At 43.5% G+C, this 17,772-nt stretch overlaps 1 protein-coding gene across 1 annotated transcript; it reads right to left on the bottom strand.

Annotated features, from left to right (window-relative positions):
- Window positions 1-8,163: 8,163 nt before the first annotated feature.
- On the bottom strand, window positions 8,164-17,062 carry GPA33 (glycoprotein A33). The gene is made up of 7 exons (XM_066567606.1): window positions 17,014-17,062; window positions 13,410-13,561; window positions 12,346-12,556; window positions 11,649-11,807; window positions 9,266-9,379; window positions 8,693-8,816; window positions 8,164-8,263 (listed from the first exon to the last, which is right to left on the bottom strand). Exons 1-7 carry the CDS (start codon window positions 17,060-17,062, stop codon window positions 8,164-8,166), a joined length of 909 nt encoding a protein of 302 aa, XP_066423703.1.
- Between the last annotated feature and the right edge of the window lie 710 nt (window positions 17,063-17,772).

Genomic DNA, 17,772 nt, shown 5'->3' with positions numbered 1-17,772 from the left:
TCCCATCTTCTGCATGTGGAAGGTGGACTGTGTGTAACAGTCTTGCTTCAAAACTGATGCAGGGGAGAAAGTATTGAAGGTATGAGGGGCTGCCCTAGGGGAATTAATTAAAAGTCAGTAGGCCCAAAAGTTTGCTGTAATATATCAGTTTTAGCCATGAAAAATTTGAGTGGTCTTTCAAGGCAAAAAAGCACATTTTATATAAAATGTCTTGAAAGAAATACTGTGGCAAATTTATCTATCTGTTAATGTTCTTAGAGGCACAGGCTGTATTATATACATCAGGGACAAGTACTGCAAAGATTTTTTTTGCTTGCATCAGTTTTCATTTTAAGAAATGCATGTCCCTCAAACTTTAGAGACTGAAGAGAAGTGTAGGTGTTATGGGGCTGGTTTGGTTTTGGTTTTTTGATGGTCTTTTTTGGAAAGAGTATCAAATTCAAACTGATATATTTCACAAGAGTTTATTCAGGCTGGGTAGGTACCAGTCATAATTATTTGGGGGCACATAACAAAATGGGACACTATCTTGGCATTTTCTAGGGAAGTTAGATGTTCCTTTTTATGGAGGTACTGCTTCAACCACTCCCCAAAAGGTTGTCTGTGCCTTGTGCTTAGTCCATGTATCTCCTAAGCAAGTGATTCTGAGAAATAAGAGCTTATTTTGTTAAGTTGTTCCTAGATTTTGTACCAACAGATGTCCAGTTTTGAAATACTATTTCCATAGCAACTAACTGTGTGAAGATTTCATTCCTTGGTAGGTACTGAAAGTCAAGATGAGGTGGTTTGTTCCCTTGAATAAGGAAAAAATAAAACAAATGCAAGCAAAACCCAAAATGCAGCCAAAATAAGAGGTTTATTGGAATATGCTGATCAGTGTGTCAGAACAGGCCAAGTGCTGGTTTAGTTGGAAACCTGTTACAGTTGCTATAAGGCCAGTTGAACCCTTTCTTCCAGTGTTTTAGGATCACTGAAGCATTTCTATTCTTACCCAGCTGTTCACCTTTATCACTGAATTTCCTCAATTGATTCTGTATTTCCTTTCTTGGAGGCTGCTGTCCTACCTGCTGATATTCACCAAATAAGGGACATTAAAGCTGTAAGGCTGAAATTTACCAATGAAGCACCTGGGAATGTTTTAACTGACTGACAGTGTCTATCAAGTAGTGCTAAAGGCTTTTCTGCTTTTGTATAGACTTGTCCAGGTTCCTTAACTGACAGCCACTGCTGCATTGATATTTCATAGTGTACAGAACTATTGTTTTTGAAGTATTTCCAGAGTTCACTGTTGGAATAAAAGTTTGTTTCAGTTCTTATGTAGGAGAGAATTTATTAAAAGTTGTTGTTAAAACTTATTCAGTGTTAAGTACATAAACCTTAGAACATTTTTTTACTAAGCTTAATGTAATGCATGTCAAGAGTGAGATAAAATATGTGAGCAGAAGTGGGAAAATGCCATTAGGATTCTGTGGCATATCTGTACCTTACCACCTGTAAATTAAAATAGCACATAAGATGGTGAAGATCTAATTATATGCTGTAGGCAGTGGGCTGTTAACTGGGGCAGTAACTGTCTTACTGTAATAACCAACAACTCTAGGGGGGGGTTTTTTGTAGTGGAAATCATAAGATCTGTGCCATTAGGATGAATACACTAACTTAAAGTAGCCCATTTCATACTGTTAGTCTGCATTTATTGAGGGGGAGCCCTAACAGCTGTTGAAGGATGATAGAAAATGCTTTTGTTTTGGAGCTCTGCTTCTGTGACCGTTCTGCAATTTGCAGCTCTTGATTTCTGGAAGAACAAATTCTGAAAAACAAGCACAATATAGTAGTGCTTCTCTCCTGTAAGTAAGTAAAGATGAGGGTTTGCAACCTTAGCCCACTTTGTAAGTGCAAGGAGTCGTACTGGTAAGGCACCAGGCTGTGTCAAAATCAGGCCAAAGTTCTCACCGCTTGCATGACAAAATTCTGAAGGGGACACAAAACTGAGACAGGGCAGAATGGCTCTTGAGCAGAGTTTGAGTAGTGCTGCCTGGGAGCTCTAAACGTGCACCTTCCACAGGATGAAACCTAATGATGACAACACTCTGCATGCGGTGTTTGGTAGCACATCTGGTGAACTGGCTAAAGAGCTGGTTTTGTAGCTGATGGATTCTATCAGACCTGACTTTGTGCCTCCTGTATCAGCAGCTGACTCTCTCCTGTGACAGGAATGAGTAAAAAGTCATCCTGGCTTAACACGCACATTGCGGAGTTATTAGGTATTTTTGCTCTTGTTACAATAGTAGTGGACAAGTGGTTAATTGTACCTTGCTACTCTGAAGGTTTTGGCCAGAACAGTTGTCTGAGGATCAGGGAAACAATGCAGTGACTGCAGTGACAGCTCTGCTGATCTAGTCTCCATCAGTACATTGACCTGTAATCATATTATTTTATGTTCTGTTTAGGGTATGTTAACATAGGGTAAGCAGCAGTTGCTGCTGCTTCTAATTTAACTGTTACTTATGCATTGCTGGCTTGTCCACCTTCTCCTTCCAATAAACTGCAGGAACTAGGGACGTGGCAGAAGTTCCAGCATTCTCTCAGAAGCACACATACATACTGTAGATACAGCAAAACCTGGTTTTGACATCTTTAACTTGAATTTTGCTTTGAAAGGCTGATTTTACTGTTAGAACTCAAGATGAATGTGGCCTTAGCCTTGTCCTTCATGACCAGCTGCCCATTCCCACTCAGATGCACCCAGAGCAATCCTTCTTTTTGCCCTCCATGTGCTTCACCAGATGCAGCTTCGGGTGTGCTTTGCTTTCCTATCCCCACACCTGCACAAACACAGCACCTCTGTTTCTCCCAGGCACTTGTCTCCTGTGTGTTTCCTTGTCAGGGGCTCTGTGGTCAGCCTCTGCTTGCTTTGCTGTTTTTGTCTTTAGGAGGAAGTGATACTTGAAAAATCACCAGGCTCACCTGGACCTCTTTCCAGCACTGCATGCCGCAGGAGTCTTCCAAGTGGAAGACTCTGAACAAGGCCAAGGACTGCTCTCCTGAGCTCCAGGGCTGTGATGCTGCTTTTTGCTGTTTTCCTCCCTCTTTGGATCCCCAACTCCACTGTCTTGTGGTTCCTGAAGCTAAATTTGCCCCTTGGCCTTCACGTCCCTGAGCAGTTATTTCTTGTCCATAAGGATGAGATCCAGCAGGGACCACCTTGGCTCCATGGTCACCTCTGAGTGTCAGGCTCCTCACAGGTGTCTGAAGAAGGCCTTGAGAGCTTCCCTTTGGCAGGGCTGTCTGCAGCAGATATCCTCTCTGGGCCCGTCCTCTGTGTCCAACCCAAGAGCTTCGACTGGCTTACTGTCTGTTCCCAGGTGGAGCTCTGCATTCCAGCTGCTCCCTCACATGGACAGCAGCTCTCCCTCTCACCTCCCAAGTGTGAGAAAAGAAGCTGGCAGTGTGTGATGTGTGGGAAGGGAAGCCACACTACCTCTTGATGTCTGGTGCCAATTCTGGGGTCTGCATTATAACTGTTATGTTATCAGAGAGTGTTTGCTGTGTCTAAGGTAAGATAAATCTTTATTGCATCCTTTGCAATGTGTCACTCATCCAGATCCTAAAAGATAGAAACAAGGCAGCAGTTTGGTGGGGATTTTCTGTGTGGAGAATCTGTCAGGTGTCAGGCTGGAGGAAGCAGTGCTGTGATCCTGGATAACAGCAACAGCTGATACTCATTCCATGGGGTGTGTCCTGTGCCAGCTGCCTAGAGTGAGGTCCATGCTGAGTCATTCCCCATTAGGAAACTTGCTGCCATTTCAGGGATTCTGGCTCTTGAGCTGTTACAGTCAAGTGGTGATGTGCTGAAGGTCAGATTCTTCTGAATAAGTACTTATTTTGGGTGAATGAAAACCTCTATTCTAGGAAACCCTGTTCTGATTTTCTTGTAAAATAGTTGTATTTTTCTTTATTGATAAGTTTTTAAAAACCTGCGTAATTCTCATAGAGGGGCTGTGCTTTTGGACCTGATAGTTGAATTAAAAAGTTCTACCCTTTCTGCTAGCAAGGATTTCAGACTTTGCCCAAAAGTGAAGTCAGTCAAGTGTATGTGTGAAACTGAGTTTATTTTCTGGTTGATAAATAGAAGCAGCTGCAGCTGACTGCAAAGACTTTTAACAACATCATTCCTTTTGGCAGAGTAAATGTTCTGTGGTGGAGCAGGAGAAAAACAAGTTTGTTATCTAGTTTCTGCCCTCCTGATGACTTCTGCAGGATTATCATCCCTCACTGTCACCCCAGAGTGGCCAGCCAATAAATTTTATTGCAATGATTTAGTAAAATGAAGAAATTGGCAAACACTTCTGTTAATCTAACCCTGAATTTACTCTGTTTGCTCACTTTTCCGTGGTTCTGTCTTAGAGGTTCCCATTAAACTTCTCTGCCATTTTCAAATAATTCCCTTCAATCCCTAGTGAACAGGTGAAGTGCTGCAGAAGTTACAAATTCCCTTCTGTTGGGCTGCAATAATTTTAGTAGAGCTCTAACACGTCCAGAATTAATCTTGGAGGTTGATCATTGTATTGTGAACTTCATCAGGCAGAACCTTGCCTCGGTGTCTTTCCTGGAACACTTGGTACAAATAAACAGAAAAGGAGTGCAGTTGCTCTAGCAACAGGGATGCTGAGATAATTAACTCCTGTCTTCCTGACAAGTTGTGAATTGTGCACTGTACTGAATCTTGAAGTGGGCTGTGGCAGCACCAGCCTTTGTGTGTCTGAAATACTGGAAACACTTCCCAAGATCCTGAGAAGAGTGGGGAAGGCAGTGAGAGCACATCTTGGTGGTTGTGTGGGAAATGGGGAGGGGTGGAATCCCTGGTGCCAGTTCTGCATGCATTAGGGTTGGCAGTTCATTGAGGACAGCGTCTCCCAAACACAAGAGCAATCCAGGAATGCGGGGAGATTGATTGGGAAGACTCTCTTGTCTTCACAGGGATCTTGTGGCTGCATCCTGGTGCAGTGTAAGGCGCAGGGAGAAGCAGGTGTGTGGGCTACAAAGGAGGAATCCCTAAACACTGGCCAGGGCTGTAGGGATTTTGTTGGGAAAGCAGATCCCTTCTCAGGAAGGCTTCAGGGATGAGAACAGCAGCAGTGGGAGTTCCAGAGCCATGCAGTCCCTCCATCCAGATGTGCTGCATTCCAGGATCCCGGGGAAGCTGACCGACACCTTTCCAGGCTGTTCTCTCACCTTTGGAAGGTCACAGAGAGCACAGGAAATCCACAGCAATGGGAGGCAAATGCTGCACCCCTCTGTCAAAAGGGTGATCTAGGAAAGCCTGGGCTGCTCAGTTCCACTGCACTCCTTGGAAAAATCACGAAGCAAGCCCTTTTGGAATGTGTTTTTGGGTACATGAAGGAGAAGTGGGGGATTGGAAGGATTCAGCATGGACTTGCCAATGCTAAATCATGCCTAACCACCCTGTCTGCTTCCTGTGGTAAGTTTGTGACTAAAGTTGAACATAACTAAACAGTAGTTTACTAATTGCTATGTAAAGAATAAAGTAGGAATTTACTTTCCTACCTGGTTATACATTTTCTCTCTCCTTCCTGCCTTTGGAGGGAAGTGGTTATTGAAGTTCAGTATAGATACATTAAATCTTTGGAATTAGTTAAGTATCACTAGCTTAATTTATCTTCCCTCCAAACTCATTATTGCTGGTTTAATTTTGCATAAGGTTGTGGCTATACTAGAGGTAACTCTTGGAATTATTCCTTTTTCAAAAGACATACAAGACAGGCAGGAAATTAATTCAGTCACAGGAAAACCCTGGAATAAGGCATAACTTTGGATATGTGTATTTGTGTATTCCTGGTTGACAGGGTAGAACAAATTGGTTGAGTAAAAACACGTAAAGCATTCTAATAAATGCACTACTTCCAAGGTATTTTAAAATAGGTAAAAAATGATGCAGCATTGAATTATCTCAGCTATATCTCCATGTGCTATCACTTAGTTGATTTCTCAGTGCAGAAGTGAGCTTAGCATTGCAGAACTTGAAGCAGTTCTGTTTTAAATGTTGTCAAGTTGGACTCTTGCTTTTCCTCTGCTAGTTGTTACAGAATCTGCTTGCAGAGAATTAAATTCATGGGTCTGGGGGTCATTTTGTAAACTCCTCTGTATTTTGTGGCTGGTTTCTTTAGACAATTTAGTGCAGTTGCTTACTGCTAATCTGTGTTTTCCTTCATGCCTAAAATCACCACTGTGCAAGTGTAACTTGAAGACTTCAGCTGAGAAACAGCAATTAAGCTTCACCTATCCTAAAAGTGAAGAGTGTGGGAGGTAGCAGGGTAACAGGTAGCAGAGTGTTACAGTGGTTTAGTGGCCACTGCCAGTTTCTGGCTATATTCTGGCATTATTCTGCTGATAATTTTCAAGTCCTTTCTCTGGACTTTCAGGCTAGGATCTTTGAGAATCCACACTGTTATCCCTCACTGTTATTCCTGGTGGAGGAAACAGGTTGTGCTGACTAATGTCTGTAACATTTATAAAAGAAATAGCTTTTGTTTCACAGTAGGAATGTGTTACAATGGTAATTAGATAATTCACACTATCCTTGCTGTTACAATGAGACTGGAATACATACCAGCTCTGCTTCTGAGCTATGCACCAAATTTTTTTATCTGCCTTCAGCTTCTCTGTGAAATGTTCTTTTTTAGCCATCCATTTTTGCAAAGTTTTCTCATGCATAATGAGAAAAGGTCCTCAGAATGTCTTGCATTTCAGGTTATCCATTGCCAGAGAGATTTGTATTTGTGTGTTCTTTGTAAAGAACTCCTGTGGTTGGTCTTTGCAGTTGTTATTACTACAAATGAATAATTGTATTTTAAGTATTATGTAAAACAAAGGTAGTCAGAAAGCAAGCCAGAATTACAGTTCTGCTAGGGTGGTTTTCATAGTTTGAAATCTAGAAAATACTGGTCCTGTGTGGGAGGATGGCTGGTTCTTATTTGAAGTTAAATTTTAGATTTTTATTACAGTAACTGGGGGTAAAGGGTATGTGGGAGGCATTGCTGAAACTCCCAAAGTTGAAGATGCAGTAAGGACTTTTGAAAGGATAAATATTTTACTGCAAAAGTATCTTTAAAGAAAAGCTTTTAATTAGCTTTAATACCCATTGATAGTCCTTGGGGATGGACAGTCCATTCTCTTCCAAAGATACCAGTGGTAGGATTTCCTTCCACATCTTGCACATAAAATGCAGTGCTTCTGATTGAATTGTTACAGTTTTGAACAAAAAGTTATTTTTCCTTTTTCCTTCCATTCCCTCCCCCTTTTTTTTTAATTAAGGATGTATCTGCCATGTACATGCTCTCACATTGTCATTTTTTCAGAAGCAGCAGGAGCAATGGACTATTTCTGACATGCCCATGCAACAATAAGCAGGAAAAAGTAATGTAATGAAAATTAGGAGCTCTGGGAGCTAGAACTCAGAAATTCAGGAGTCTGATAGTAAATAGGCTACTTAGAGGGTTTCTAGTTCTTATCAGCTGCCCATCTAAGTTCTTATCTTATCTGTGACATTATTATGCACTGTTGTCCCAAATAGGAGACTCACTGGTCATCAATGGTTTTTTTTCCCATATATTTATTTTATGTGTATGTATAATACATACAAAATACACATTTAACAAAATGTCTTTAAAAATCATCTTGCTTCATCCTCCATAAAAACAGTTCCTGTGTTGAACAGTGGTGAGAGCTGTGACATTTGCATGACTCAGTAAACAAGACCACCTTTCCTTGATGAAATGCAGTTGGTGACCTTCAAACCTTCTGTGGATCTGGGGATACATCAGCAGCTCTGTTCCTCTGTTCTCCAAATAGACCTGATGGTTTCTTTTTTCAGGAAGTTGGAAGTCTGGAAGACTGCTTATTTTTGGATGACTGGGTGCAGCAGTGCTCCATGTGCATCTTTCTGCTATGAGAGTGTGTTATTGCTCACTGTACATCAATTCTTATTTCCAGGGAAGCAAGAATGTTCTCTCCCAGAACTCGAAGGCAGAGCCTTTGGCTTTCATTTTATAATTCAACTTCTTGCAGTAAGAAAGAGGGATTGATTTCTTTTCTACAGTGATGTCTGTGCCTCAGCAGATCCTGGAGATGGCAGTGGTTTCTTCATTCATTCTCCTCATTCTCCTCATTCTCCACATACTCCCCTTCGCTCTCGTGCCTCGTTGGCATCTGCCTGGAGGGTTCATTTCTGTCTTCTTGCGCCCTAAAACATTGTTTGGGAGTAGAGATGTTAAAACCAGCCAGAAACCTTGCTGAAGAGATTTTGTGTTAGGATACTCTTAAACTGCTCTAAGCTGATCTAGAACTGCACCCAGCTGAAGTCCACAACTTCAGTCTTGCTGGTGATGCAAGAGGTGTGGGAGCTACTTGTTTATTTTTCATAGCATGTGTGCTAATCACATCCAAGGTTTGGATAATTTGGTTCTGCTCAGAGACACAAAGGTGTCTGGGACTCCTGGGCATCTCGCATGAGGAGAGATGGCAGTCACTGGGGTGGACACTGAAAGGAGCAAGCAGTGCATGCTTTCCCGGATTTCTTTTCTCCCCAGTTTTCCACTCCATCTGTTGGTGCTGGAGGGAGAAGGAGAGCCCTTGATCCGTTCCATTCTCTGCTGTAGGGAGAGGTACTCACGTCATCTCGTAGTCAGTGTCCTTGCTTTCCCGGCAGCAGCAGCAATAGGCAATGATCCCAATCACCACAATGGCAGCAACAACTCCCCCAATGATGCCAGCATACAGAGCTATGTTCATGGATGCTGTGTGGGAAGGGAGGAGTTAGCAGGGGCAGCGATGTCAAAGGGGATGATCAGCACAATCACTGCACTTCAAACCCCCCCACCAGACCCAGACTGGGTGGAAGCCACATCTGTTTGACTACAGCAAGTGGAAATAATTCTGTGCTGGGTAGTACAGGAGCAGTTAGCTGCTGACAGGGAGGAGCCCCTGGATCTGAACACCTGCTCTTCTTTGTCTATAAAGTTTAGTTTCAGACATTGCAAATTCAGTGCTGACTCTACAGAGCTTTTTTGTCCTTTTTGGACTAACCCAATGAGTTGGTGAGTGCTCTGCCAGCATGTAAACCACTGGAGGGGGTCTCTCTTAAAGGTGTTCAGAAAGCAGATGATAACATTCCCCTCCTTTAATGCTTTGACTCTGAGCTGAGGTGTTCTCTCTGGTACTTCCCCAAGGCAGCCCCATCTCTTACGTGGCACAACGCTGACTGTCATGTTGCAAAACTCCGTTCCCACAGTGTTCGTTGAAGTGCAGATGTAAAAGCCAGAGGTGTCTGCTGAGATGTTCTTCAGAGTGATTTGTTGCCCTGTTGTGAAACACAAATCAGGCCAAAAAAGATAAGAATAAAAGCAGGGAAGGAAGTGGCAACAGCAGTGCTCCAGTTCCAGCCCAGGGTGGCTGGAGTGATGAGAGGTTATTAAAGCTGATGGATTGCTCTGTCTTGCTCAGGAGCTGCCATGCTCATCCCTAGGTTTTCGAGTGATTTGTGGGAGGATAAACAGAAGCGTGCTGTTTTGATTACAGGGAATGTGGTATTTGAACATTCCTTTTAGAAAGAAAATTGTAGGTGGAGGGTAGAGAAGTGTCTGTGCTTAGAGAAAGCTTTTTTGTTTTGTTTTTGTTTTGGCATTGGATTTCAAGAAATTTCAGATGCCCAAATCAGGGCCTGGCTCTGAGAACTGGCCATCTTGATGAATTAACTTGTTCAACAAGAGAAAGCCCTTTAGTCCTGCAGCTCTTAGGATTTCAGATATGACTTATTTAGCAGTGGGGGGAAATGTTTTCCAGTCTGGGAGAAGCCACACAGGCTGTGTAAGTAAACAAGAACTTTAGTGACAGAATTGCAGTGATGCTGATGCTTTCTGTTCAATCTCACACAGCTCAGAACCACGGGCTGAAGCTCTGCTCTGTCTGCTCATGCAGTCAGTTTGTTTGTTACATCTCCAGTTGATTTGGGTATGTGTAGTCCATGCTTTTTGCTTGTGAGAGAGATCCAGATCCCTGCTCTGAAAGCAAAAGACTGAATACTTTTTAATGACTTTCCTGTTTCCCTGGGATCTCACTTTTTTTATATTTAGGATTTGCTGGCACCTAGTGCCAGATAATAGAAGAGCGTGCAAGCTGGGAAATGACAGGCCATATGCTTGTTTGATTGATTTTTAATTTTTATTTTCTATTAGTCTCTACATACTCCTTGTGTTTACTTGTCTTTACATGTCTACTTGTCTCTCTCCTGGTGCTGGTGGGTTTTTTGAGTTTCTTTTTTTTTTTTTTTTTTTGGTTGGTTGGGGTTTTTTTTTTTTTGGTTGTGTGTGTGTGTGATGTTTGTAGCTCTCAAAGTCTCAGTCTAGAAGTGGAATTTAAATGCTCCTAATAAATCAAAAGTGATTGAGTGAGTGAAATGGGGAAAATGTGGGTCAGGTACTGTGAGCTCTGGAGTGTCTCCTGAGGGGTTCTGCACGCTTTGCAGCAGTGGGACTTTCTTAGCACAGAAGCAATTTCCTGTAGTGACAGCAGGGCACCCAGCCAGCCGGGGGCACCTGGGGACAGACACACAGGGCTTGGCCACGGGTGCTCTCATGAAAGCAGAAATGAGGTGGGAATGGGCCAGCAGAGACTCCTGTCCCGAGGAAGAACAGGGTGACAGCGGAAGCTGCTGCTGTGACAAGTCTGCTGTGCTCAGGGCTGTGTGTGATGCGCTGGCACCACTTAGTGGCCACTGAAATGAATAAAGTTCCTGCCCCTGGCGATACATATTTTATGCAAGAATGGGCTCTGAGTGTGGAATATCCTGTGGAGTCTCATTATGTTTAGTTTACTTCCCTTAAACCAGGAAGGGTAGGTAAAGACTCTTAGTCTTCCTGAAGCTGGGCAGGCCAGGAAAAAACAAACTTGTTTATTGAAATAAATCTGAGTCCTCTGTCACTGATACACTTAAAAGAGTATTAAACCCTCATTTCTGTATAAATAGTTCTGTCAAGGTCCTGTTGTGGAAATTCAGCTCCTTTTTCCTTCCAGATTATCAAATGACTTAAAATGAAAGCAGATAAAATATTAGGGACTGTGTGTCAGTCCTAAAGAGCCGGAAGCCTTTTTCATGCTCAAAGTAGCAATGGTGTAACTTTCTCATACCCCCTTCCTCCAGGTGAGGGGTCATCTCTGGGAGAAAGCTTCCAGAGCCAGCTTTTGTTTCCTTCAGTTTAGAAAGAGATCTGCTCACGGTCAAGCAAGCTGGGATGTAAAGACAGAAAACTCAGTATTGTTCCTCATGTTATGCCTTACTCCCAACTGAGAAATAGTTATTTCTGGATGCCCCCAAAGCCATGCAGCTTTTCTCACTAGGCGAGAGATGAAGTTAAAGCCTTTCTGACCATTCTTACTTGAGGTAAGAGTCCTTTTCTCCCTGCTAAGTTACTCCCGAGCGTGTCTTGTATCAAAAAGACAACTTTTCAAACTCCTGTTCAGAGAACATCCTAGAATCAGCCTTAAGAGTGTTTTTGTATTTGCATTTTAGAATCTTTCCAGCCCTCAACTGCAGAGACCTCAATGCTTTGATGTGATTGGATTTCTCATACCTTCTGTGTATGGTAGCGGACGGGGCTCATTTTGCACATTGAAGCTCTTCCAGGTGTATTTGGGCGCTGGGGAGCCCTCATGAGAAGCACAGGTCAGGTTGATTGTCTGTCCATATTCTGGTGTCCCCAGAATCTTGCATTCGGGCTTGGATGGTGCAACTGAAGGAAGGAAAGAGGAACTGTATTAATCAGAAGCAGTTTCTTGTTTCAGCCCATTTGCATCTGTGGTTTTTATTCTTGCAAGCAGAGGCTGGTCTTGCACCTGCCACCTTCTTAAAAGAACTTAAAATGATTTTGGATCTAATTTGTTTCTCCCTTTTTGGCACTGGAAAGCCAAGAAGGAATTGCAAGATGCTTTTTGGGATATGCCTGATAGTGTTAGGTGAGCCATCCTTAGATAACTGGAGGATGACAGGCCACAGGGGGCATGAGGAAAGCCCTGTAATGATTATTACAGGGTTATTAGGAGAATGAGCTGTGCAGCTCTAAAGGCTGTTTTCTACAGCCAGGTGTCTGAGGGAGCTGCCCGCTCTACGCATCCCAGCGTCCTTCCACGGGGAGTGAAAAGGAAAAGACCAAAGGTGGAATTGGGAATGACAACTTTTTTTGCGATTAGAGAATCTGTTGAAGCTGCTGTGGACATCAGAGGAAGGGCAGGTGTGTGTGACAGGGGTGTGGCACTCGTGTGTCACCGCACCGAGGACGAAGAGGTCGACGAGCGCGGACTGGCGGGGCGGGTCGCCCCGGAGGCGGACGCTGCAGACGTAGGTGCCGTTGTCCTCCATGGTCACGGCGCCCATGGTGACGCTGATGTCCCTGCTGTCCACGTCGCCGCTGAACTGCAGGCGGTGGTCGTAGCCCTCCCCGTACTGCACCAGCCCGTCGAAGTAGCGCGTCACGGCGTCAACCTGGCACACAGCGAGGGCACAGCGTCAGTCCCTGCTGCTTCTGTGTCATCTGCCATCTACCTCGACCCATCTGCCCACTCCTAAGGGGAGCTTGGAAAAGAGGACCTTAAATGGCAGCAGTTTGGGAAGAAACCAATAAAAACGTAGAAGTTCAAAAGGATCTCTGTTTCCATCTGGAATCCCCTTCTCACACCTTATCTGATTTCTTTTGCTGTGGCTTATTCACCTTTCCTCACCATGAGGAGAGGACGGCCCAAGAATTGTCTGAGACCCATGTCAGTCACATTTTATCCTATGGTTGCACAAACTCTCCCAGCAGGAATCTCCAGAGAAAAAACCCTTGGCAGTTCTTGGAAGGAATCTCCAAAGGCTGCTTCCCCTCTCACTAATTCCCAAGCAGTCCAGGAGAACTTTACAAGTTTAACCTTCCAATACTTCAAATGGATGTAGGAGACTTAAAGAATCTCTCCATGTACTGTTATCATCAACTTAAAACTTTTTATATAATATCAAAGATATGTGTATTACATATACGTTTATATATATATATATGTTTAGAAATTATCTGAGTGTTTCACATGTTTTAATAGATGTAAACCCCACAGTACATACAGTGCTGTGTCCTCAGTAAACAGCTGTAAGACCAACCAGTAGGGGTGGGAGCTTGCCTAGTCTTGTGCATTAGATTTGGGATAAATTGCATCTAGTCTCAGGATGTCTGTTTGCACAGTTCTGGGATTAAAAAAAAAAATCTGGAAGTCTTTTTCTTCCAACATCCATTCCCACTCACAGCTTCCCTCTCCTGCCCCTTCTTGTTGCCCTCTCATCTGTTTCTTTATGCAGCTCAGTTTACCTTGCTATCAATTTTCTTCCAGACAACCAGGTCTCCTCTGTCAACAGCTGAGTTTGTTTTAAAATTACAGCGCAGGGTAGCATTTCTTCCTCTTGCCACTTGGATTTGCCTCTCAGGTGCTTCCACAGTGAGGGCATGAGCAGACACCAGAACTAGGAAGAGAATAAATGCTGCACTCAGCAAAAATAACTTCTAGATTCCATGGTAGTCTCTTTGGCTTCCTTAAATGCCACAATAACCCCTCATTGCCTGTCATCCAGGACATTCCCCACTGAGCAAGAGGTGATGTGTGCTGCAGCTGATTGGCTCTGGGAATGGCTTAGAGCTAAACTCTGCTTTCTGTTCCTTGTTTCCCTCTTCTTCACCTACTCCTATATTGCCATGGAGTTTAGAAAGATGCTGTATTTTTTTACCTGAGCCCTCCTGTGGCGTGACTGACACCCTTTGACAATTCAGAATGTACAGAGGGAGACAGATAAACAGATACTACAAGTGCATCAGCAGTCTTAAGGATTCAGGCTAAACTAACAAACTGATATTGTCAAATTTCAAGGATCAGGAAAACTGTCAAATAACTTGCCTCGATCCAAATCCATAGAAAAGTGACATTTTGTGCTAGGGAATCAAAACCTGTTCATGTTTTTCATCTCTGAAAATAGAAAAACGTAGAGAAGCAAAGAGTGATTGAAAGAAACAAGGGAAGAATAGCTCTTAGTTTTTTCTAAAATTGAGTAAGGTAGTAGTCACCTTTGTTCAAAAACTCCAGCTCCTGCCTCTGGAGCACAGGAATTGCTGAGAGCTGAATAAAACAGAAATTCCTCTGTGCCCTGGGGAAGCACACAGGGCACAGGGCAGGTGGTTTTTTTCACTGAATTCCTTCTGACTTGCGCTTAATTCATCATGTCTGATCATTGCCTGGTGGGCAGGTCTTTGTTATTCTCAGAATTGAGCTGGACATTTATGTCTGCCCTGCCATAGGTGACCTTCATGCCTGCAGGAGTCCATGGTTAAAAACACCTGCTTTCTCCTCACAGTTTGTGTGGGTTCTGTGTTTGGGTTTGTTGCTTTGAGGTTTTGGTTTTGTTTCTTTTTTAATGGCACTGTCATTTGTGGAAAATATTTGGGAAAACTGTAAATGGCAAGGAAGGAAGTGCTGCTCAGAGGTATTCCCATGGCAAAGAGGAACATGGTGCAGTAAGGAGGAAAGAGGAGGAAGGCTTCCACCCATGCTGGGGATGCTGCATGTGGTGGTGAAGGTTTGCTTCTGAAAGCTGAGTCGCTGTTCCCTGGAGAGGATTCATCTGAAAAGTTGCTTTCTAGCTAATTTTGGGTCCTCATTCTGCCATATCTTTGTCCAGGTTAGATCTATAAGGAAGTGTAATGTATAAGGGAGAGAGCAAAGGATTTCTAGATTGCACCCTGATTGCAAACTGGTTGTGAATAGCCACTTTTTTAGACAGGAAGAGCACACAGCCCCCTGCACTGGGTCAGTAAGAGAATGCCATTGGCAAGCTGAGCACTGCCGCATCCTTGACTAGCAGTGGACAAGAGTCCCTTGGAAAATAACAGTGTGGGGACCCAGAGGGTTGTGTGGTGACTGTGCTAAGAATCTGGGGTGACAGTTCAGGTAACTACACAGGGTGCCATGGGACAGTTGGCACAGGGATTTGCTTTTAGCCTAAATTCCCATCTTTCTGCATACTCCCAACAATTGGTTGTTCTGTGGGCTCCCACAGTTCATAGCAAAGTGTGTTTGCACCTCTTCCTCTGTTACGTGGCAGGAGTGGCTTCTGTTCTCTTGGGGATTATTTCATTTACAACTGCTGACGGTTATGAGAAGGAAACCAGGGCAAAGTATTGCTAGCATGCTTTTATTGCAGCCACTCCCAGATCTTTCCCTGCCCTGTAGAACCCAGGGCAAGGCCCATGTTTGCACAGCCCCTGGGCTCTTTCTGACTGCTGTTTTCTTATGCCCTCCATATGAGAGACACCTGTGAAAGCTTTCTCCTTGCTTGTTGTAACTGGATAGAGATGCTTTCCTGCATTCAAGTGAAAAGCACAACTGTCTGTACTAGGAAGTGGAGCAAAACCCATTTTGTGATCTTACTGTCACTCAGAAACTGGTTCCGCTGGGCTGGGGTTCACTGACAGGTCATAAACACAGCCCTGAGGCAAAGAAACCACCCAACCCTAAGACTTCTTTTCCTTCTTCCAACTGTATGAGTCAAATCCTACAATAAATGAGATCTTTCTTTTCTTCCAGACATGTTTGGTGCAGAGTTGGGGAGCAGCTGAACCCAACACTGCATGTGAGGCACAGCCTGTAACTCACTTATTCATCTGTTGCTGTCACCCTCACATCCCACTGCTTCTGGTGCTCCTCATTTGTCACCCACATCTCTTTCTGCACCCCAGAAAGAGCTTCCCTCTCTCAGGGAAGCAACAGTTTCATTCTGGGATGTCACTGACTCAGGCTCGTTTCCTCCTCCTGACTTCTCACCACATTTCACTTCATAGTCAGCATCTTAAAATTGTCGTTTATTCTTCAAAGGTTGGGGATTTTTTTCTGAGCAGAAACAGAATCTATTCAAAGTATGGCTGAAGGCAGAGGAAGTAAATTCTGAATGAACTCCAAAAAAGGAGAGAGGACAAATAGCCTACGTGCTACTAGAGAGACAATGTCACCTAGATTCAAGCCCTAGAGGTACTTTTTTGTGTGTTATCACTTTGTGTGTTTATAGCATTTTAAAAAATGTGAGAGACATTTTGTATGTTCATAACATTTTAAAAAATGAGAATGGTTTTCTCTCTCTCTGCTTAGAGATTTGTACTTGTACAAAGGAAGAAGAAAATCAGAGTGACATTTCTACTTTCACATTCCTTACTGAGTAATTGTTAACAGACTGAAAGGCAATTAATACAATTACAGGAATATTTTGTTTGCCGAAATAAATTGAGATTCTGATCAAGCAAAAAAAAAGGAGCATAATTTGCATAGCATGAAAGGTGAGAATCATGAAAAAGAAGAGTGAATATCAATGGCTTTGCAGGAGTTACATAATGATCATCAAACCATGACCCAAGTCACATTTGTTGCATGTGGAGCCCATCCACATTTTCTGATTACTTTAAACTTTGTGAATTTCCTTTTTGTGTGTCTTACTGTTGAAGTGAGATTTTCAGGATTTTTAGTTAAAAAATCCCAAGCAATTCCCACGTGCGTAGCTTGGTCTGAAGCCTGGCATGAGCTGTAGGAGCATTGGTATAAGAATATGAGACAGAATAAAAAGCAGTGGAACTGAGACTTCCAGAGGAGGAAGTTCCTTCTTCAGAGATAGATATTGTATTAACAGAACCCAAGAAAACTCTTTATGAAAAATACTTTCAGCTTCATGAAGAACATCATTTTTTCCCACTCCTAACAGTTTGGGAGACGTGTGTGGATATTCAGCACGGAGATGGTACACACACTTGTCTGGCCATAAGCACAAAGGAACCTTCACTAAACAAAAGAGAGGCATACAAAGTGCACTGGAGCCCTTGTACTTTGTAGTGCTGTTTCCTGCCACCCAACCCTTGAGGACATAACCAAATTAGTACTCACTTGCACTGAAAATGAAGAGCCCAAGTCCTTTCATTGCCGTCCCCCTCATCTCTCCTTTGTTTCACCTCAAGGTGCTCTTCCTTGTAATCTCCAGGAGGCTGGGTAGGTAATTGGCTTTCCCTGAAGGACTGCTTTGCAGTGGCATCTCAGGTTCACTTCCTCAGTCTCTTTTAAAAGTGCTTCTGCCCCAGCCTGCCCCTCCCCTCCCAGCCAGAATGACAAGCCACATCACCAGCTGCTCTCTGTAAACATGGGAGCTCCTTCTCCAGTTGTGAACTTTCTCCCGCAGTTAAATGGCCTTTCCCCGTTTCTCCCAACACGCAGGTGCACGGAGCAAGGGAAGGGTGTGATGGGACTGGGGTGGAGTGTGCAGTGCAGCTGAAGTCATGCATGTGATGACAGGCAACTAGGGGAAGATAAACCTCGTTTTTCTCAAATATTTATTAAGGAACAGAGTTTAAAAGGTGTTAAAGTGTTTCACAATGCAGGCAGCAGCCCACATCCAGGCTTTAATGACCTGAGGGGCCTAGCTCCATTTACTCTAAATACTCATACAAATGCATAGTTTATGGCAGTTGGATGACTAATGGGTTATGTAAATATAAGTGAGATGCATCTCAGCCAGGTTCTTACTCTCTGATGCTTGCTGTTCCAGTGCCCAGTGTGTGTTGCACAACAGGCACAGGTACCAAAGGGGCTGCTCCCTGTCTGTGCAGAAGGCTGGACAGATCTCCCAGGCCATGGCTTCCAGCACTCTGG

This window comes from Molothrus aeneus, chromosome 2 (genome assembly GCF_037042795.1).
Source record: "Molothrus aeneus isolate 106 chromosome 2, BPBGC_Maene_1.0, whole genome shotgun sequence".
Lineage (NCBI taxonomy): Eukaryota > Metazoa > Chordata > Aves > Passeriformes > Icteridae > Molothrus > Molothrus aeneus.
Note: the sequence above shows the minus strand (reverse complement) of the source record. Positions and strands in the feature narration are given on the sequence as shown.